The 22,485-nt window shown below is 39.5% G+C and overlaps 1 protein-coding gene across 4 annotated transcripts in view; it reads left to right on the forward strand.

The window, feature by feature from the left end:
- sorcs2 (sortilin-related VPS10 domain containing receptor 2) overlaps window positions 1-22,485 on the forward strand; it is a 267,219-nt gene that overhangs the window by 230,999 nt on the left and 13,735 nt on the right. For all 4 annotated transcript variants that reach the window (XM_068308719.1, XM_068308720.1, XM_068308721.1 and 1 more), the window contains exons 8-14: window positions 2,488-2,577; window positions 10,758-10,937; window positions 13,373-13,519; window positions 14,999-15,101; window positions 16,640-16,716; window positions 16,881-16,972; window positions 21,987-22,094. In XM_068308719.1, coding sequence (XP_068164820.1) covers window positions 2,488-2,577; window positions 10,758-10,937; window positions 13,373-13,519; window positions 14,999-15,101; window positions 16,640-16,716; window positions 16,881-16,972; window positions 21,987-22,094 — 797 coding nt within the window. The remainder of the gene's footprint in view (window positions 1-2,487; window positions 2,578-10,757; window positions 10,938-13,372; window positions 13,520-14,998; window positions 15,102-16,639; window positions 16,717-16,880; window positions 16,973-21,986; window positions 22,095-22,485) is intronic.

Consider the following 22,485-nt stretch of genomic DNA (forward strand, 5'->3'; position numbering starts at 1 on the left):
TCTTGCTGGAAATGGAAAGAGAATTGCTATTCTGAACGTTGTGGAAAAATTAATCTCGCCTTGTCTATAATTGACTCGCCATGCTGTACAGCACTGTATGGTCTGAGGAGATCGAGAGCTGAATTCCATTTGCATGCGATGACAACGGAATATACATGAGCTGCTACAGCAGAGCGTTTCCTCAACCGGGACAGAACACTCCCGTGGATGTGAATATCTACATATACATGTATATGGATGTGTGTACCCATGTGTTTTTTTTCTGAATACACGTATTTAAATCCTCATTAACAGTAGACGGTTCCATCATCCTCCCAGTATTCCCAGTTATACAAACCCACTGACATTGTAGGAACAAATGTGCAGAAAGCTGAATAAAAGTACCACTTTCACAGGGATTGGCCAGAAAAAGACATTTGATTTTCTCTGTCAAACAGGATACATTTTCATCCATATCTATTGTAGTTTGGATGATGCATATGCTTCTGCATGGACAGGGACCGGAATAGAACTTCTAGAAATTCTGGTGTGTCTACAGGAAGTTTCCACTTTCTTTTGAGAGATGTCTTTCAACATTTCCCTAATTTTGCAAAATCTATATGACTGATTTCCATATAAGTTTGTGGAGGGAAATGTCAAAGTGTTAGGCCTCGGCAGAGATATTGGGTCTCATTATCGTTGCTCTAGAAATTTTAGTTTTTGTCTCTGATATTGAAATTGAAGGAAGCTCCATTTTAATATTGGAGCCCAATAGCTCCATGTTATGTTTAGAGTATAGAAGTTACTTCTTGTATGCAAGTATTTCTTTTCCTGTCCTTTCTTTGAAAAAACAAAACAAAACCTTTGATATCTATGCTCACTATAAAAAAAACATACCTACAACCATGACAGGGAATACACTGAATTACACAGACTTGCCAGTGATGCAGCCACTGGAGTCCTTATCAGATGTTGAAGCTTTTCAGGAATACACAGATTCAGAGAGAAGATGTCATTTCTTTAAAAATCCACTGCATCTGAAATCACAGCTTTTCTCTTCTTTCAGGCAGCCTTGCTTTAAAAATTTTTTTAAAAAAGGGTTACATTATTCCAATGCTTTTTATTCTCCATTTAGCATTTAAAAAAATAATTTCAATCATAAAGAATGGTTGTAATCACAGTTATGAATATAGAGGCTCAGATATCGAAGATAGAGAAAAGAAATCACAGCTGTCCATTAGAATTCGATAACAGTCGGTTGAAAATTGAAGTGCTAAACATTAACAGGGATGAAGTTTCCTAGCAATGCTATGATGGCACCTGATCCCATCTCTTGGGATATGAGTCCACTTAAGGTTATTGTCACCAGCTCACCTCTTTCATCCAGCTTTCTCTGCTGAACGTATCCTCAGTTAATTGGGTATTCTGGCTCTTTGCCTGGTAAGATTTCAGGTATCAGCAGAGGGTGCCGCCTGATTCAAACCTTTCCCCACAGGTCCTGCTTTGTGAGGTGAGTGACAAGGTCTAGGTGGTGCAGTTACTTTTCAGCACTGTGCGAGGCACCAACAGCAGATGGTGAACTTTGCATTTTAACTAAACCACAGGACGATTGTGAATGCTGAAATACCTCCTCCACTTGTATTTTATTCAAATGAATAAAATAAAATATTTAAATTCCCATGCTTTAAAATGCATTTTGCAAAACAAAGACACTCATACATGTCTGGCATCTAGATGTTATTTGAATTCCACTCAGTTCAGATGTAATGGAGGTGTTAAAGCAAGCTGTATACTGCGATGTTTCTCTCCGCAACATACTGTAACAGATACAGATATTTGTTTATATTGTGTTTTTTGAAATGAAGAGAACAAAAGGGCTGAAAGAGACACATCTGCAATTTTTCATTATGCATTCATTCTGTGCCATGAAGTGCAAACAGATGTATTATTCAATATGACTGTGGAAAAAATAATAAAGTGTAGTTGAGAAATTCATGACATACAGTCTGTGTGTGCTTGAGGATGTGCATTGATCTGTGCTACTGATCTTCCTTTGATAATCTAATCACAGAGTAGCTACGAAAAAAGAAGGAATGACTTACAAGAAAATAAACAGGAGTCAGTGTGTTTATAAAGGTTCCATCTCGACTAGTCATTCATAAAACACCTGTAAACACATGATTTTTTAAAGGGGTCAGACACTCAATTGCCACTGCTTTAAAAAGTCATGTAGTTTTGCTCTGGAGAGCAGAAATGCAAAACCAATGAGATTGCAAAACAATGAAAGCGCAAGGTAAACAGAAAAGCCAATATCTGGAAAATGTACCCAGATTCTGATGTAATTATAAAATTTGTTGTCTCTTGGCCATGTGTGTTTTAGGGATCTATAGAAAAGACACAATTCCCACTGAAAACACGACTGTTAATTGGTGTTGACTGTTAATTTTGTGAAGGTTGTTGGATTGCTGAGTTGACTGTGATTTACTTAATTTTCTGTTCATTTCCCAGGTAACTACTGGAAATCGCACCAAGCACTATGTGTCCTATCGGCGCAATGAGTTTGTCCAGATGAGGTTTCCCAAGTACTCCTTGCCAAAGGTAAAACACAACAAGGATCACACTCCTTTCACTTCTGATATCATTTCAAAGTGAACTTTGGTAGTGATGCAGACCTCAATGATTGGATAAAAAAAGAAATGTCCTGATTGGATCATTTGATCGGAGATGGTCAAGTGTCCAGGGCGGAGGTATTGAAGGGATGAATGAGGTTTGTACATATTTGAGTTATTCAAAAAGAAAACAGCTGAATGTCAGTAGAGAGAGATCCTGTTTACTTTAATTTATTTTGACAGCTTACAGGTGATTGGCTAAAGGATGAACAGACAGGTTGTGATTGTATTAAAGGAGAATAAGACAGTGATGTTGTTCTGTAACGAATAGTCTTTCTTACTGATATTTCACAAAGCTTCATTTCTTCTTTTCCAATTTAACTCCCTTCAAATGATTCCCAATAAGCCAACAGGTGCAATAGAAAGGACTTTTTTCCACCCTCTATCGTCTTACCTGAGATCCTTCTTAGTAGGTGTCAAATGTCAGAACAGAAGCTGTGCCCAAATCAGTGTTTGTACTGGCCTGATACACAATAGTTCCCATTAAATATTCACCTCTAAGCATTGATCCAATCGCAACCCGTGTCACAAACAGGGACAAAGACAACACATGCGCTCCTCTGTAGTGCAAAAAAAAGGAACCCTAGCTGTCTGGTTAGGTAGCACAGGGGACTGTTTTAGCGCGACACCAGCCTGAGTGCTATTGAACCGTGCTGATTGAGACCAGAGCCTGGAGACACGTCTCATGTATTTTTCAACCTTAAACTAAGAAATGAAAACCTATAAGGCAATCACTGCCATTGACTCTGTGTCTGAGACTGGGTAGAATTTGTTTTTGACCAAAACACACACACACACACACACACACACACACACACACACACACACACACACACACACACACACACACACACACACACACACACACACACACACACACACACGTTTCCTAGAGAGAATCTTTTTTGCCAGGAAATGTATAGAATTACAACTCAAGCCCTCCACTTAAAGAGATCTTGAGTCTCAATTGCTTGACTGCTGCAGCCACAGTACTCAGTGATCCTCAAGGAGGGTGAAGAGGATTGAATTACACACATGCGCGCGCACACACACACATACACACACACGCACACTGTTTCCTGGGGATGATAAGGATCAATTGGGCTCGGTGTGACGGATAGGCGGTGGATAAATCAGATTCTGTATGTGTGTGTGTGTGTGTGTGTGTGTGTGTGTGTGTGTGTGTGTGTGTGTGCGCATTTCAAGGCATGCCCTAGTTTCTCTACATGTGTCCTCTTACTTTGGTGAGCAGATAGGTCACATGTAGAGAAGCTTTTAGGTCGAGTGACACGGAGGGACAGGGGACACGAAAGAGGAAGTAAAAGAAAGATCTGGAATGATAAAACAGAGCAATCTGTGTGTGTGTGTGTGTGTGTGTGTGTGTGTGTGTGTGTGTGTGTGTGTGTGTGTGTGTGTGTGTGTGTGTGTGTGTGTGTCCATGTTTTTCCACTGTGAATAATTGAAAGGTTGGAGGATGAAAAATGCAAAGGCCATCAGACAGAGCAGTTTGGCTGTGTCCTCCGAGACCTGACCCAGGTTATGGATTAACCATATGCACACACACACACACAAACACACACACACACACACACACACACACACACACTTACTGATGCATGTACGCAGGCATAAAGCGTGCTGGGCTGTGAAATCACAGGTAATAATTCTCCCTTTTTGCTCCATTCCCATCATGTCTCTTCTTATCTATCTCAGAGGAAGTTTGTGCCCAACTTTAATAGTTGTATTCCATAAATACAAACCACAAATGTGCTGTGTCCATGAATATTTCAATGTCCAAAAACATATTTTCTCCTTTGCTCAAGATCTCAAATAGTATTCAATATTTCTTACTTTCAGACTTTCACTTTGAATTTCCATTCATGGTATTTCTGTCAGATGGGAGATGGAGGTATCTTTATTTTATGTTGAAATTTTTTCCTTTTCTTTTTTGATCTACTGCAGATATTTTGTCCAGCTTATGCTGCATCACATTTGAAAGATGTGCAGTTTTGGTTTTGCTGAATTTTAATAGTTTTAATCAACAGAAACATTCTGCAATTGTGTGCCGTGATTCAATCCAGTGATGGTGAGTGTTATTGGCGAGGAGAAATGAAATACCACCGAGAAAATATTTTTTAATTCTCAGGGTTTTGTAGAAGACTACATGATCTGAACATGATGGTGAACAGTTCTTTACCTACATTTGTGAACAGCTGATTCTATCAATAATATTACCACCGTTTCATCTATGAAAAGGCCCAGACAGGGCTTTTAGATTATTCTGCAAATTTTCCAGCCTTTTCTTGTTACCATTATAAAACTCATAATAAACATATATTCCAAATCATTAAAAATGATAAAACATTACAAACATTGTGTTGTCTTTCAACTGTTCAAATTAAATGCATACCAAAATGATGAAGAATTGATCTCATTCTGTTTCATTTATATTTTACATATTTCACAGGCATCTCATTTTGAGACTGAGTTGTAGGCCTTTAATACACAGTGAAATTTTATGTCAAACTGCTGCAGTGACTTAAAGCCAAATTCCATAGTCTCCCATGAATTCTGAATGTACAAGAAGTATCCGTTAGCCTACATACATACGGGGTTATGTAACTGTTGTAGCATTGTATTAGCATATGAACGGCTCATCTTGCATTGCTCAGCCGAGTAGCCTTCAGAAGGTGCAACCTATTTCAGACACTGACTGAGAGGTGTGTGTGCGAAGAACAAGTACACATGAGTATCAAAACCAGTACATACGAGTAGAGAAGTAGCGGATGTAAGTACAGAACCAGAACATACAAGTACATAATCGGTATTTATGAGCACACATCCGTGTAAATGAATGAAGAACCAATATTTTTGTAAGACTTCTAGCGCCTGATTCTTCAGTGGCCTGAAGACAAATTGGAAATACGCCAGCAATTACGAAGAGGACTGATGTTATCTTAATGAGATATTAACAGAAGGTGAATGGAGCCAGAAGTCAGTGAAGACTTTCTAAAAGGTAAACTGTATGGTCTAACTTTATCAAAGTCCTTGTGACGGAATTCAGTGTGAGGAATGACTGAGAGGCACGATGAGGATTTAAATGATTAATGAGATATGTTAGAGTATGAAAGGAAATGAACTCAACGCTGCTTAAAGGAGCACAGTGAAGAGGCAATTATGTCGCAGCTGACTGCCAGGGGAAATTTGGCATCAAATGTTGTCAATTTTTTTTTTTTTAAATGAAATGAGCAAGACACTCTTCACACCACCCTGAACCAAATCTCAGTAGTGTTGCAAGAAGAAGAGCAGCAATTTCTCACCAGTATGGAGTTGTTAAATTCAGCCAAACGTTTAAGACAAGTGGACCAGAAATGATGGAATTCTTGCAAGATTGTTCTGAAAGCTTCCATGAGTTGTGGATTCAAGGTTCTTGAATTAATCCATTTGGGTTAAATGAATTGGAAATAAAATCCAGGCTCCAGGGTATTCGGTACACTGTTACGTACATTGTCTGACTGCCTGGAAATGAATGAGGCCTTGAGCTGTGATCAGGATCACTGATAGCAAATTTATGTCATGGTAGCCAAGAAAAAACACTTACATTTAAGGTGCATCTTAATCATGTAAATTGCACAATATTTCAGTTTTCTGTTTGAAGCTTGTCACACCATTAAATGTACACAGAGGCACATTAGGAACAGCTGCACTGTTGTACACGGGGGAGTAAATGCTATGCATTTACAGCTTTTGATCAGAGCACTTTGCTATTATAAAACATTGTGATCACTTAGGTTTATCAAGCCATTTTCTATATGAATACAATTTAATTTCATCAACATATAAACTGTACCACCAAAAAGGAGGACATGGTGATGCTGAAACATAGAAACAGATAAATTTGATAGACTGATGATATGATGATAAGAAAATGATTTTGCCTACCTAATGCTGTTTTTGTGAGGCAATGTCTTTGGAAGGTGGACAGACTGGAGCCGGATGGAAGTGTTTTTTCTCTTTTTGTTTGATTTACTTTTGACTCATTTGATTGACAGGCTATTATTGCCATTACTTGAGCCATTGTCTTGGCTTGACTAAAAGCTAGAAAAATCTCATTAGGAGGATCATAGTCCTTTTATATGCATTAGTGCAATGACTCTTGTTTATCCCAGATCAGCATATCTGATAGCAAGCTAATTTAATTAAACAAAATAACAGTGGTAACCATAACACTTTGGCAGTCACACTGCCTCGAGGAAAACTTAATGGGTCAAAGCTATTGTATAATATGTGTCTCCATAGACAATGAAATTAATTGACTTGGACTGTGGCAGCTGTGGCTCAAGAGGCAGACCTGCTTGTCCATTAATCATGTGTACCCTGTCTGCTGAACCCAGTTTGCGTGCATGCCAGGGTGATACAGGGGGTTTTATGTGGTGTGGTTTCTGGAGAAATTTCTCTGCCTAGCAGCCATGGTGCTGGATATTTAAGCACCAGAGCAATTGGTGACATTCCACAAAGTAGATTAAAGTCAAGTCTGTTGGTCTCACTTGGGTACTCTGGCAGGGAAATACAGAAAAACAATGTGCTGTTACAATACTCAGGGTTAAGAGGTGTGCAGGAGCAACCTCCAGGGAAGAAAATAAGGCTAAAGAGGTGACAGTCATTAACGATTTTTTTTTTTTAATTTGAAGAGAAACCGACGCTAGAAAGTCCCAGAAGTCGTTAGTTTATGAGAGCAATGTTATGTTCTGTGTGTTGTCACCAATTATTGGGAATAAAAATTTCAAATAGGAAACCACAGAGACCACAAATCACTGCAAGGCCACATCCACGTAGGAGAAAGGAAGCCATTAACACACTGGCTTGCCTGAAGACAGCCCAGTCGGAGAAGATAAAGGCCCGTGCAATTACTTCATCAGGTCCTGGTTAGTGTGTGTGTTTGTGTGTGCCTGTATTTAACTCCTGCTGTGGTTGTAGTGTCACATTGCAAGATTTATGTATACAAGTTGTTGTTGTTTTCAGACTTGAATACAAAGAAATGAACACAAAGAAGTTATAATTTACATTATCACAAACACAATATCGATCCTTGATTCACTGCTAAGTTGATGTATAAAATGTCTCGTAAGTCAGTCCACGGATAAGCGCTGGAAGATGGATGGAAGTCAGGCCATATTTCAACAGATTTGATATTGTCATCAGTGACTCGCAAAAATTCTAGACGTTTGTCGTGGAACTCATATCTCCCCCATGGTTGATTGATCATAAAAGTTGAGAAGCATTCCTGGATCCATATAAACTCGTCAACTGCACCCATCCGTAGCACTCACCTTTCACAACATTTAATTGAAATCTGTAGAAATATTTTGAGTTGTCTCGCTTAAAATCACACATAAAGACAGCAGCATCCATCACATGTATTAGAATCGAGAATAAAACAGGATGAAAACATAAGGAATGCAGCTTTTTGTTATCACACTACCTTCACCTTCACTCCTTCACTCCTCTCAGTGGCAGTTCCTCATACTGTTTCATTCTACTTGTGGATTTTTTGTTACTTTATTTACAGCTGGTACTTTAAATCCTTTTTGTGGTTTGCTATTGCCTTGAGTAACTCCAGTATCTTTTTAACCAACTTCCTTCATGCACGAGTTGGGCTTCAGCCTTCACTAACTCATTTCTTTCTGCCTCGGCCTTTGCAGATTGTGAATCAAAAGAAGTTTTATATAGGTGGGTGTGTTTTGTGCAGCCTCTACAACCTCCAAGATCTTTGAAATTTCACACCCAGCAGTGGTCTTTGTCTACGATTAGAAAAAAATAGATGGACGTTGTTTCGTTCAGAGGGCACTCAGTCATGTGTCACCAATACACTGATCCGTGTTTCAAGTATGAAACAATGCACTTGCAGCTGAGGAGGTGGCATTTCCCAAACATACAGTTTGGCATGCCATGGTAGCTTTTCTTTCCTCTTGACCTTATCATGCTACGTTTGGTTCCTTTAGCTTTGGTGAAATGTGAAAGTTCAGTTCAAATACCACTAACTCCAGTAATGGAGGAGAGAATAGTGACAGTCTGAAGTATATCCTTGATGCTGTGTATTTGATTCTTACACCAATGTGTTAACCTACTGAAGCTGAACTTGGATCCAGTTCAAAATAGAATGGATTAGTTGATGATGGTGTCACATTTTAAACTGTGTGATTGCAAACCTACCGTATACTCTTACAAGTTTTAAAGTTTCTAATAATCTGTATTGATTTTCATCCTTCAGAACAATTTTGCTGTTTCCAGACTCATGCACCCATTGAAGATTCTTCCCAATACCAGATGGACGTGATGAAAACTGTTTCTGCTACTTCTGCAAAATATGCAAAAGTGTTACTAATCATTATACAATCATATCACATAAAATAAATTCTAGAAAAGTACAGTCATAGTTGATGCTGTATATCTTAAAGAAGGCTCCTTGAAAAGCATTGTGCATGCGTGGTTTTTCGTCTGTCTTGTGGCTCCACGATGCACTTGCAGTGCGTCTGGAGCGTCTCCCTGCCTCGGGCCTGTAAGTCTGCTGGAAGAGAAACCCCTGTGACCCTCTAAAGGGGAAGAAGTGGCCCGGAAAATGAATGAATTTAATGTAAGCTTTACTTTCGTGCAGTGCTTTCAGTGGGATGAAGAGGCTGATTTGAGTTATAATAGACATTTTTTGTTATTGATTTATACGGTAAAAGTTTCACTTTTTGATCATCTAGTTTTCTGATTACTTTGTTGTCTGCTGGATAAGATGGTTGATGAATTGATTAGTTAGTTCCTATGTGACATGCACAAAGTAGTGGACATAGTTTCTTCATTACCCAACATTGCCTTAAACTGTAGATTTGAGCATAGCTCTGAGGCTTATTAACATCTATTCTGTGCTTGCGGGGGAGGACATAGCTCTCAATGCCAGCAGGCGGTGGGCAAGACTGTATTTCCAGCTATAGAGAGGAAGTTGGAAGACTGAAACAGAAGTATATAAATTCAAAATCTTGGTTTAATAAAGCAGCATTTTCCGTACATGCTCACTCTCGTTCTCACTATAGATGGATTCTGAGGCTTTCTTCCAGATTGCTATGTGGTTGGTTAACAACCGGGATGATTGAAGACAATTTTAGAAGAACATTCAATGTGTGCTCCGTCAACTGTACCCATTCCCTTTTTCTATTCTTAAGTAGTTGAAGTTATACTGTAATTGAATCAATTAAAATGATTCCCTCATTGCTGGCTTTTGTCAGATTCAGTTCCTTTGTTTTCTCAAAAAGCTGAAAATTGTGAGATATTGCCAAAAGTGAGGAACACACCTTAAGTGTAGGGCATCACATATACAGCTATATGACTGACTCTAACAGGCCATTTATTAAGCGTGCACAGCTTTCAGTACTCATTAGCCATAGCCGCAACCATAAATCCAAGGGTAATTGAGCCATAGCGTTTTATTCTAAGCAAGACGGAGGAGTGCAAATGATTAGAGACACATCATCTTGGGTACTTTCTCGTAAGCTCTGAAGGCTTTATCTTTACTTCTAAATGTTATGTTAATTTAATCACTAACAGAAAGTGCTGATTCGCTCTATGTGCCATTGCTACAGTCTTTCATGAATCATGAGGCCATTTGCATTAAAGGCTCACAAGCTTTGACAAGAACACCTAGCATGTTTTCAAAGCTGCCAAAAACAGTTTTGGATTGATAAAGTGGTCCCATATCTCCCTCAGTTTGTTTCTGACTCTGTAGCTTTGTGTATATTGGATTATGTTCTTTGGCTGGCACTTATAAATGTCAAAGTTGTAAATCAGACTACCGGTATATTGCTTTATTTGTTCTTTCTGCTGTTTGACCTGCCATCACTTGCTGCTTTTCAGTATTTTCTTCTGTCTTCTTCATATTTTCTCCTACAAATATCTTTCTCAACCTGTTCACCCTTTTCTATTGAACTGTGTGAAAATTTTCAAGTCTTTTTTTTCTCTTTTTCACTTTCATTAGATTTTGCTTCGCGTCTCAGAAAAAAAACAACATCTTTTTGACCTTATCTCCACCTTCTCTCCCCTCTTTGCATCTTCCATCACTGTCTCCAGGATGTTCAGATAGTGAGCACAGATGAGAACCAGGTCTTCCTGGCCCTCCAGGAGTGGTACCAGTCAGACACATATAACCTGTACCAGTCGGACCCCCAGGGTGTCTTCTACTCCATTGTTCTTGAAAATGTCCGCAGCACCAAGCAGCCAGAAGAAAACGTCCTCATTGACATACTTGAGGTAAGGTGTTTTGGTGGAGTGGGAACTTATTTGATTACCATGGACGGTGGATGGTACAGTGCAGTGCACCTTCGTTCCTCAAGGTTAACCACACGCAATTAACGAATTCCACGATAGAACAACAAATTATTTCTCTTATTATTTATGATAATTTAAGCGTTTATGAACCCTCCCCGTACTGATATTAAACCACCTTCTCTCTGTATTACCTTTTCCCACACTCTTATCGACTGTTTAAAACACTTTTGTGTCCCACTGAAGTCCGAGACTCACGTAATGTATCGCACTTCCGGATACCATCAGCCAATAGAATGCTCGTACAGTATCACGTGACTGCCTACCAAAAATCCAGGATGAGGTAAAGTCGCGACCGTTTATGCGCGAATGCAGGCAGGCACACTGTACTTCAGTTTGAGTTGAAATAAATTATAAGCTTCATCCACTATGAAGTGTTTATTTCCTGCTAGCCAATCAACACAATGAAGCATTTCTAACCAGATGTATTCACTTCATTTATTCTCCTAATGATTTATCCAACATTTGGCCGCTAAGCCTTTTTATTCATATTTTAGTGTTATGATGTGTTCAGCATAACTAATGCAACCTTACTTATGTTGGATGGAACGAAGGCGAAGGCTAGTGGTGGTTTTTTTTTAAACATAATGTGTAGCTTTATTACTTAATTTAAATCTTGAGTTTAAAAATATTGCCAGTGTCCACACACTTTTCCTCTTATGTTCCTGATTTTGGAAAGACTTTAAAGAAAAGAAAATTATTCGAACAAACGCAGAGTGTTGCTTGAGTCCTAGTTAAGTCTCAGACGTGTTGCGGTGGCCAAGCCTCATCTCAGAAGTCGAGTGCTGACCTTTTCTTTTCTTTTTTTATCCTGTGTGGTTTAGCTGTTGTTTCTCTTGTATTTCTGTAAGGTCTGTGGATAAATGTCACAGAGAACAGAAGCATAGAAGAGGAAGGAGGAGAGAAATGTAGGAGGAAAAAGAACACGCGGTGGACCATGGAGGCAAAGGCCTCACAGCAGAATTCATTTTCTGCTCCTGTCTCATCCCTCGCTTCGAGTTGGACTCTCATCACAGGATGTAGATAGAGAGAGAGAGAGAGAGAGAGAGAGAAAAAAGCAAAACACACATGGTGAATAAAGACTGGAGGCACAGGGAGCAAAACCTCCAGTCCAGAGAGAATACAAGCGGCCTTATCTACTCTGATTTATACAATTACTATACCTTTTTTTACTCTGTAAACATCTGTGCTGTATAACAGAGGAAAGGCAGCTGGTGGAGCTGCCCGGCTCTGTGGAAACATATCTCTGACCACCTCTGCTATAGTCTTGCTGTTTAATGTTTCAGCTACAGAGCTTGCAGCTCTCAACCTCGCAGCCACTAAAACTGTGCAGTGCGTATTGATTTCAGCAAATTAAACTTTCACAGACTTGTAATTTCTGTGTCAGTCGTTTTCTGTCAGCATTTTAAGTTACATGCTGCTGACAGTCAACAAGCAGACTCTCTTATGTTGGATAATGAGCTTGTTGCTGAATAGCTTAACTTGCAATCCAGTTTCAGCAGTTTTTATGTGCCGACTCTGGACATACCTTCACCACAATTTCCCTTGTTTTTGAATTAAATGGGAACATGGAACATTTTAGGGAGAAATACATTCTTCTTCTGACAAAAGAAAATTTCAAACCCTGGTCGTTTATTGCTTTAGCCTTATTTGATATCATGCTTGCATGGTGGCCAAGTCTCAGTGACTTTTTGATCAGTGTTGCCTGGTCTGTACTTTTGCACTGGGTTTTTTTTACAGAGGCTCAGAAGGACCATGTTCAAACTCAGTTCAGACTCATTGTTTTTGTCATTTTCTTGAGAGAGATCTCAAAGTTTGTTTTCATGTGATGATATTTTTGAATGGTTTTGAAGTGTTATTAAAGAAATAAAAATACATTCTCTGAAAATAAACTAATTGGTGGGAGTGGGTGTTTCAAAGTAAACCTCAAAACTTCTTTGAAGAATTTTGTCATAACTTGATACAATGATATTTAATATAAGCATAATTACTCTGATGAATATGTGTAAGTATCAGGTGTGGAACTTCCATCCATCCATTCATCCATCTTCTTGTAGACAAGATATTCACGATCTTCTCCTCTATAGCTTCTTATCCACCTTGCAGGTCACGGTTCAGCTGGAGCCCATCCCAGCTGGTTGCAGGCGAAAGATGTGGGGCACTACACTAAGATGCCAGTTAATCGCGTGTCCACATGAGAAATAAACACACATACCCTAACGGGACAAACCGATAGGAAGTTTTTAGTTAAGGTTATTCTGTAACTTCCACCAAACATGATCTAGGTTTCTTTAAATCTATAGTAAATATGAGTCTTGGTTAACCATTCAGTTGCTGTTGTATCCACCTGGTTTCCCCAGGTGCGTGGAGTCAAAGGAGTCTTCCTGGCCAATCAGAAGATTGAGGGAAAAGTGACAACTCTCATCACCTATAACAAAGGACGGGATTGGGAATACTTGGCACCACCTACCACTGACCTGAATGGCAAACCAATCACCTGCAAAGCGGTAGGCTGACCCAAAAGGAAATCCCTTTTCTTTCTTTTGTTTTCCGTGCCGTCTCATCTGTATTATCCATTGAATGGGCAGCTTTTTAAATGAGTCTGTTTTTTTCCTGTTTTCAAATGTTAATATCATCTTCCAATAAATAACAGTGACCATGTGTACAGAATCAAGAACTTGTTGGATATCCGAAGTGTTTGTCAATCTGATCACAGTGCTTCGATGACTTCCACTGTTTTTGCACTCCAAAAAATCTAGCGTCTGCTACACTGAACTAAAATTCAGAAAAAGTGCAAAACAAATGCAAAACAAAAGTTAAAGAATGACTTTCCTACTTTGCAGAGTGTTTGTGGGACTCTTTCATTAAACTTGTCAAAGTTTCTATGGCAGAGCTTGAAGCCAAGAGCAATGAGTCCCTTACAGACTGATATCCATATAGAGCACCTGGTCGATCCTTTATTCGAACCATCACTCTAGTCGTCTGACAAGTTTGAAGGGAGTCTCAGATATAAGGCTTAGACTTGTTTACACACAGAAATGAACACACACACACACACACACACACACGCACATACAGTCACGGGAGTGTGACTGTTTACTCCAAAACTGACCTTGTTTTCACTCTCACCTCATCTATACATCACAATAACAACCTTACGAAGGAAATCAGCTCTCCTGTGTTCTTACCTGTACATCAGTTGTTTAGAGAAACAGCTGTGTTTTAAACCCGGGCATCACACGTATCATCTTAACGGCAGCACAAGTCACTAAGCTGAACCCAGATATTAGATGTATTATCTAATGTGTCACCGTATGAGGCAGATGCTGTCAACATTACAGCCTGACAGAGACAGGCTTGGAGTAATGACCTCTTGCATGCACAAAAGCAGTTTATCATGACTGGCTGGATGATTAATGGATATAGTCTGCTTTTGATTCACTGTTGGAGAAAAAGAACTGCCCCATCCTGTATGAATCAGAAAAGCAAAACAGGTGTTTAGAATTCCCCTTGAGAATCACTATGGAAATAAACACAAGAAATATGACACAATAGCACAATTCTTGCAAAATATTCCAACAGCAAAGCAGAAAATGTATCAAAAATGTGTACGAAAAAAACACATTTGATTAAAAAAAATCTGCAGTCCATCAAGAAATGTTTTGAAAGGGACATGTCATCTTGAATGAACATTTGAAATGACTTCAAATTGTCAGTTTATTTGAAATGTTATTTGGACCTTTTCATGTGATAAAATTCTCAGTGTAACCTTTAAGATGAAAATCTTAGAAGCTGACAAGCTTCCAGGATATCAAGATGCTGACAGATGAGATGGATGAGATCTCACAGCCTCTTGATACATCAGTCCTCTCACAAAAAGGAGAAGAAAGCCGTAAAGCTCAGTCTGACAGAGGCTGTTGTCATCATTTAAGTCTGAGTAACCGGGACTGGTTGAGGTACTCAAACTGATTTTATTTGTTCTGTAGCCGGACTGTCACCTCCACCTCCACCTGCGCTGGGCGGACAACCCTTACGTGTCTGGGACGGTCCATACCAAAGACTCGGCTCCTGGTCTCATCATGGGTGCTGGTGAGTCTCCAAAGAAAATGCTTGACAGAGTGGAATACAGTTAGTTTGCAATTCTATTCCCATTTTAATATCCTTAAAATTCATCCTTTCCAGCCTACGGTGTGTATTTTTTCCATCATGTTCCACTGCCATGTTTCTGTAGTAGCCCACAGGAGAAAAAACAAAGAATGGGTTCAGAAAAGTTTTTCAAGTATTTTGGCTCCAAGGATCGGTGGTGTTGTGAGCTGCTGCAAATCCATTGCTAGAAATCCTAGAATTTTCAAGTGAGCTTTAAAACAGCTACAGTGCTTTATAGTTCATAGAGGCAGAGTGAACTGAATGGTCATTTAAGTCATCACATGATAACCCCCAGTTCTGCTCAGAGAGAAGATAATAAAAGTGACTAAAAATGTACATTTTGTGAAGATAAAGGAATGAATTTTTCTTTAATGGTTTCAGCTGTGGTATTAAACCTCAGACAAACTTTGAAAGTTTGTCTTGGGAAATGCTTGATATATATTTCAGGTTAGGTTAACTTGTGCAAGAAGATGTGTTGATTGTAATGAAAGCAGAGAGAGATTATTAATAGTTTCTATCAGATATCCTGATAGGTAGGTAGATAGGTAGGTAGGCAGGCAGGTAGGTAGGTTTTTTTTTTTTAATGTCACTGATTGGAAGCTATAAAAGACACTGCCACCAAGCAGCTCTTTAAATACTGGTGTTTTGCTATCCATATGCTTCACTGTGGAAGTGTGTGTGTTTCATGTTTCTGTGTGTGTCTGCAGCCTGCAGAGCACCTCCCACCATTATATGCAAACTGTCAATGCGGCCTCATTACAAAAGGTCACGCCTCCATTTAACCTGAGATGGGCTTTGGCAGCAAAAGGGGAGTGAAAACTATACCGCTTCATGTTCACATCATGTCAAACCAGGATTCCACTGAACCTTAACCAGTGTGGCTCACTGAATACCTCGTTACTTGTAAAGTTATCTCGAACATTGGCATGTAATTGGGCTTTTACTTAATCCCGGGAGTGTTTTTTTTTTCATATTGTGAATTTGAACAATCAGAACACTGTCTCCTTCCCTTAAAAAGCAACGTGCATCCTGGGAATCTCTACTTCCACTGTCCATTTGAAATTACGTGAGCAATTGACATAAATGAATTGATTTGGAATGAGGTAACCATCCTTTTTGAGGCTTTCTAGGGTTAGATGAGACACTACAATTTGTGCTCTGTTTCTTCTGTCAAATTAACTCACAAATTATAGTTCTTCTGTTTAAATGGTGACATCATGTTATTGGAAAAAAGCAAAAACTCTATGATATGTCATAAAATGTTCCAGGATGCTGTCCAGTTTGGATAGATATTCAAATGAAAATTAAGGAGATATAACGTCTCATAGAGACATCCTCGACCTCTGCGGCCTCCTCTGGGTTATTCACTGCTTAGTCTCCTCACGTCTATTCTTACTGTGTTTTCCCATTACTCTGTTGTTGGATGCCTCTTATGAGCCTCCCCACCTGATTAAATTTTCAATTCCTTATTTTTCCATCAGGTAACCTTGGCTCCAAGCTCGTGGAATATAAGGAAGAGATGTACATTACATCAGACTGTGGGAAGACATGGAGACAGGTAAATTATGTCTCTCTGTACTCCGTCCCCCTTTTCTGGTCAATCGAAATATAAAGACTTCTCCAGAATCTGTCCAATTGACTTTTGTTTCAACCTGCACTCTACCGTATGATTTCAACTATTGTGATTGTTAGTTTAACAACATCTTTGTCACTTTTTTCAAGGTTTTTGAGGAAGAGCATCACATACTGTATCTGGATCACGGTGGAGTTATTGTTGCCATCAAAGACACGTCCATTCCCCTCAAGATACTCAAGTAAGATTACTGTCATGTCACCATACTGCAAGTCACACCACCTTAAAAAACCATTAACATGTTCAGATCTCTGTTTAGACTTTGTGGTTGTGGTTGCTAAAAGCTCAAATTGTAGTTTATGAAGATGTCTTTGGTGCACTGACTGTTCTGGTCTGTCTTGGCTCGCCGGCTAATTTCATTTATGCAAAAGTACAAAGGGTAAAAATAAGAGAAATATAAAGGAAGTAGAGCTAATTGTCTGGTGTTGTGTTTTAAAAAATAACGTGTCAAATACAGTAGAGAGCTACATGAACTGTCAGAGCCTTGTGTGTCCGTTCATGCTTTAAATCTCCACATCAGCCAAGCCCTTCTATGTAATTTTACAGCAAAGAGAAAAATTGGTTATCTCTTCAGTGTGTACCCTTCAAAATCATTGAAAACCACCCCACTCCCTCCTCTCATAGATAATTTCAAGCTCAGCAAGATGCTATCTCATTGACCTTAATAAATAAGGATGAAATAATGAGAAAGCTTAGATAAGAGGGAACCCAGGAAATACATTTATCACAGACCTAAATCAAATGACCTTTTTGGTGAGCCCACATCTGTCTCTCAGCTGACCATGGTCCTTCACATGTGTCCCTCTTTCATGACTTAAGTAAATCAATAACCCCAAAGGCTTTGTCAGTGTGATGGAACGCATCTCACAGAGAAACATGGAGAGCTGCAGAAGCCATTGTTCTGAAGCAGAGACAACTTCAACAGTGAAATGAGCACAGTTTTTATCACTTCATTACACAAAATGACTGTGAAGTTATCACCTCATCAGACGCTGAGATTTCTGGCCTCTTGCGCTGCTACTGGAGCCAGAAACTCTTATCTTATTGGATTTCCATGGCCCTTTGATAATTCTCTCTTCCTCAACTGCTCCACAATGGGTTTATGTGTAAACCTAACACATTTCTACCAGTTTAAAATTATATATTCACCCCATTTTCTGAATTGAAAGTATTCATTGTTAATTCAAGCCAAACCTGAATTATTTTTTTTCATTGAAATGTTGTTTTTTTTCTCAGTTGAAGCAATTAGAAAATTCTGAAAAAGGTTTTCATGAAAAAAAATAAAAATTATGGCCTGTTTTTCTGAATTAATGACACTTTTATTTCAATAATTCCAAAAAATTCTATTCTAATGCTGGACGGCAACATTTATCGAGTATTTTTCACTTTATTTTATCACATTTAATTATTTGTCAATGCCTTCTTTCATTATTTGGATGACTCACAATGTACAACTAGGTTGAAGTTATGTCACTTTCAGGTTCAGTCCCATCTACCCCCCCTCCCCTGACAGAGCAACCTGAGATGTTTTAGTACCATTTTTCAAGTTTTAATCTTTAATCTTAAATCAGTCTTCTTTGTCCATAATATTTATGGTTGGTAAAGCTAGAAAAGTCTTTTCCGGAGGGCCCCTAGAGCTTTGAGAAATCCTTGCAAATGCATGACAAAAGCACATCAACTGAGATTATTGCATTTGCTGACACTATTGTAAGAATTCATCCCTGTTTTTTATCTGATTATTTTCCCCTAATACAATTATGCTTAAATTAATGTGTCCGTCTACAATAAAAAAAAAAGTTGGTACTCAGAAGGATGTGGGTCCAAGCAAATGCTCAACCTGCTGCCCTCTGTCCATCTGTCCGTGATGCCTCATAACTTTTTGGACTATAACTATTCAGTGTGTTTGTATTCTGCAGCCTCTGTATTTTATAGTCACCATTAATACTGGAGGAGAATATTCCAAGAGGTATTCAAATTGCATTTCCATGCTTGCACATACTGGATACGATATGGGGACTAAAGGTGATGCATACCTACATTTCACCTGCTGTGTACAACAGCTGGTGTTGAACAACATGCACTAAGTTTCCCTGCAGGACTCAGTGTGAAGATTTAGTTCAGCATGATAGACCTCCGTGCCTTTAGGTCTCCCTTCTATGCTTTCCCATTCTGACAGAGTAGCTGCTGGAGTCTTGTTTGCTTCCGTATTCATAAATGGATTTAGTGTCTGTGGCGCGGCGGCACAGCAGTTAGCATTCTGGCCCCACAGCAAGAAGGTCCTGAGTTGATATCCACAATATGTCAGGGTTTCCTCCATGTTTCCCGGCTTCCTGCTACCACTAAAAAGTAAGCAGAAGAGGTGAATTGTGACTAAATCAACTATAAGCTTGTCTGGGTGGACCTCCGATTAAGTGGCAACTTGTCCAGGGTGTATTTCACCTCCTGTCCAAAGTCAAGTGGGATAGGCTCCAGCCCCCACCACCAACCCACTCATTGTAAGTGTTTATAGAATAGGAATGAATGACTGAATGATCTATCACTAAATCAAACACCAAAATCTAAAAGAGCAGCTCTACAATAAAAAAAATACTAATTGTGAAGACTTAATTTTCTATTCTTTACACCACTGGCTTTTTTTTATTCCTTGCTCATGTTTGAGGGTTCTACAACTTAGGACCTGTGATCAGTGCAAATATGGGAAACAGTGTTCTCTATGTGCTCAGTTGAGAGGTATTGGTGTAGAGATCCATGTATGGGGAGGAAACAGAAAAGAATGGTGTCTGTCCTTATGTTTGTTAGGTAGTTATTTTAATTAAAGTTAAGGGTAAAGAGGGTACAACATTCTCTTTTCCATTGTAGCCACGTTAAAAATGTTGTCATTAAATGTAATGGCTTTGTTTTCAAAGGTAATTCCCATCTAGGGAAGGTTTCCACAGCAGTGAGCATACCTTCCTGTTATCATTATTGTTGAAGTATGAGTAGATCCACCTTTCATTGCATAGCTGTCAGTGCAGAAATGCTTTTATTTCTTTTGAGAAGAAATAAAGGGAGGAGCTGTTTTTAAGGGCAGCATTAAATTTGTCTGTGTGGCCTGGTTTCACCTTCCAGACCAAAAAAAAAAAAAGAAAAAAAAAAAGCAAAGCTAGCAGGATGCAAAAAAAACAAAAAACCTAAGAGAAGGGTTAAGAGGAAAGTGCATACTTTCCTCTTCAGCCAGTCCTCCTTTAGACACTCATGGTACTCCAAGAAAATCCATCCATGTCATCTAAACAAGACAGATTCCCTGACTCTGCAGTGCCTTTGACTCTCTGAACTAATTACCCAGTGCTCCTGTGTGGGGATGTCTACAACTCTGTACATCAAAGCAGAGCCATTTTTATGCCACTTGAAGGGCAGCGCGTCTAGACTTTGAAAAGTGACAACTGAGCATGTATGCACACACACTCGAATCATTTCAGATAATTCTTCAGCTCCTCTCAAAAGGCTCACTCACATTCAACGGGTAACTCACACAATGCATTCATATCAGTTAATTATGAAAAGCTTGCAGGCTGACAAATGAGACGCCACCACAAAAGTGCCGGCTGGACTGGGTTGTGTTTACTACATTCATGATTTATGATCAACTCTCCATAGATTAACTTCTAGAATAATAGAGCAAAGTCGAATATGTAACATGGAGCTGGATTATAAATTGTTTGATGACGGTTTCCATCCATCGCAATAATTCCTCAGGTATTTGTGCGAGAAATTGTGACAAAATTGGAGAGGTGACGGAGGACGCTAAAATGTAGAAGACGGTAGATATCACACTGCCTCGTGGTATTATTGATGTAATTTGAACTATATGATGGACATAACATCTCAACATCATTCCTGATGGTCATGTTATGTGTTGCAGTCACCTGATCTCTAAAGACGTGCTCATAACTTTTCTGGACCCCAGGTTTCCATCATGAATGGAATTTGGTGTTTGTTGCACTGGAATGGCTCGTATGAATGAAGAACTGAATAGAAAGGTCCTTCTTGGAAGGTTTATTATCCTTCTCATGTATTTTGGTGGAGGAAGATTAATAATAAGGTCCACTCCTACACCTGGCATTTAGAACCTGTGCCCTCCTGGTTCCGGTTTGGTTTGAATGCCGTGAAGAAACCTGATTTATCATTTTAATTGATGGACATCAGGCCTTCACTGTGGCAATGTTGTCTGTAGTTAGTTGTGTATTCTGTGTAAACTGTGCATGTTTACTTGATTAGCATATTGTAGTCCCTTGTAAGACATCATTACTAAACAAAGCCTGCAGCCCAAGCCAGACACTACTCCATCAAACACTGATCACTCCACCAGCGGTCCACCAGAGTCCCATCGACTCAGGACTGCCGCCGTTGCCGACTGCAGAAGTCAACAACACAGTGGATAAAGCGGAACAGATGGTTCTGTTTGTCTCCGATTCTTCATCTGGAGCTTGGATGGATGGATGGAAGCTCAAATACCAAGCACTGGTACACCAGATGGATTTTCACAATTTCATTAAAGCAAACAAGATAATTTGCAGCTTTCTGAGCATGAAAATCCTTGCGTTTCATCAAGTTGTATTTTTGTCACATGCTTCCCTGTTCCCTCATCTCTTAATTCATCTGTGTGTGTTTTGTCTTCAGGGTACAAATGAAACACACTACAAAACAAATAAGCTTCACTTAGTTTCAGCCTCAGGCTAAGCCCCACCTGCTATGGGCCTCGCTGACCACACTGGCCTCATTGTTCAATTCTGTTCTTTGCTCAGGTCAGACCTGTATCTAGTTCCAATGTGACAGCATCTGTCCTGTAAAACAATTGGGATGTTCTCCTATCGTATGCAGAGTCGATGATTTGACTTGCTGTTGTCATCTTCGCTGGCCATTCTGTTTTTGTTCTGCTGATCCTTCCTGATGATGACACGACTGACGTCATCTTTCTTATGTCTATACAAGGAAAAAGCCACACAAAGTCCAATCTGACTGTATTTCAATACATGAGCCTAGATGATCAGCTTCCTGAACATGTTTCCACATTCATGAAAGCTTTGCTAAAAGTTAACCTGTAACCCAACAATGTAGAAGTTAAAGTTGTCTTTGAGCCTAGAAATAAGACTATTTATGAAGGTATAGGTGACCATTCTGTTTAATCGACTGCATTATTGCCCTTCTCTCCACAGATTTAGTATTGATGAAGGACAGACATGGACTGTTCACAACTTCACCAGCACCTCTGTGTTCGTGGACGGACTACTGAGCGAGCCGGGAGATGAGACTCTGGTCATGACGTGAGTGGATTTCCACAGGAGAAATGTTCAATTTCAGTGGTTCTGTCAGAATAATAAAATCAAAGTCTGTAGAGGTTCAGTTGGATTCATCGTAAGTGGTCTGAAGTGTAACTGCACACCCAAATTCAACGATAGAAATAAAAAATTCAGAAGAGGACCGCACAGAACAACCACCGTAGGGGCTTCGCAGTAATGTAGTGTGTGACGCAGGAATAAAGTAGACAACCACACATGGACAGTTTGACAGACTGACCTCCACTCAGTGTAGCAGGAACAGCCGGCAGGTAGTCAAAGCTAATCAGCCATGAGCAGCCGCTGTCAGACGGTGAAGCCGGAGTCCGCTGGAGTTCTGGCAACACATTCATTGCCCTGTGTGTAAGTTTCTTCCAGG

The sequence above is a fragment of the Antennarius striatus genome, chromosome 23 (genome assembly GCF_040054535.1).
Source record: "Antennarius striatus isolate MH-2024 chromosome 23, ASM4005453v1, whole genome shotgun sequence".
Lineage (NCBI taxonomy): Eukaryota > Metazoa > Chordata > Actinopteri > Lophiiformes > Antennariidae > Antennarius > Antennarius striatus.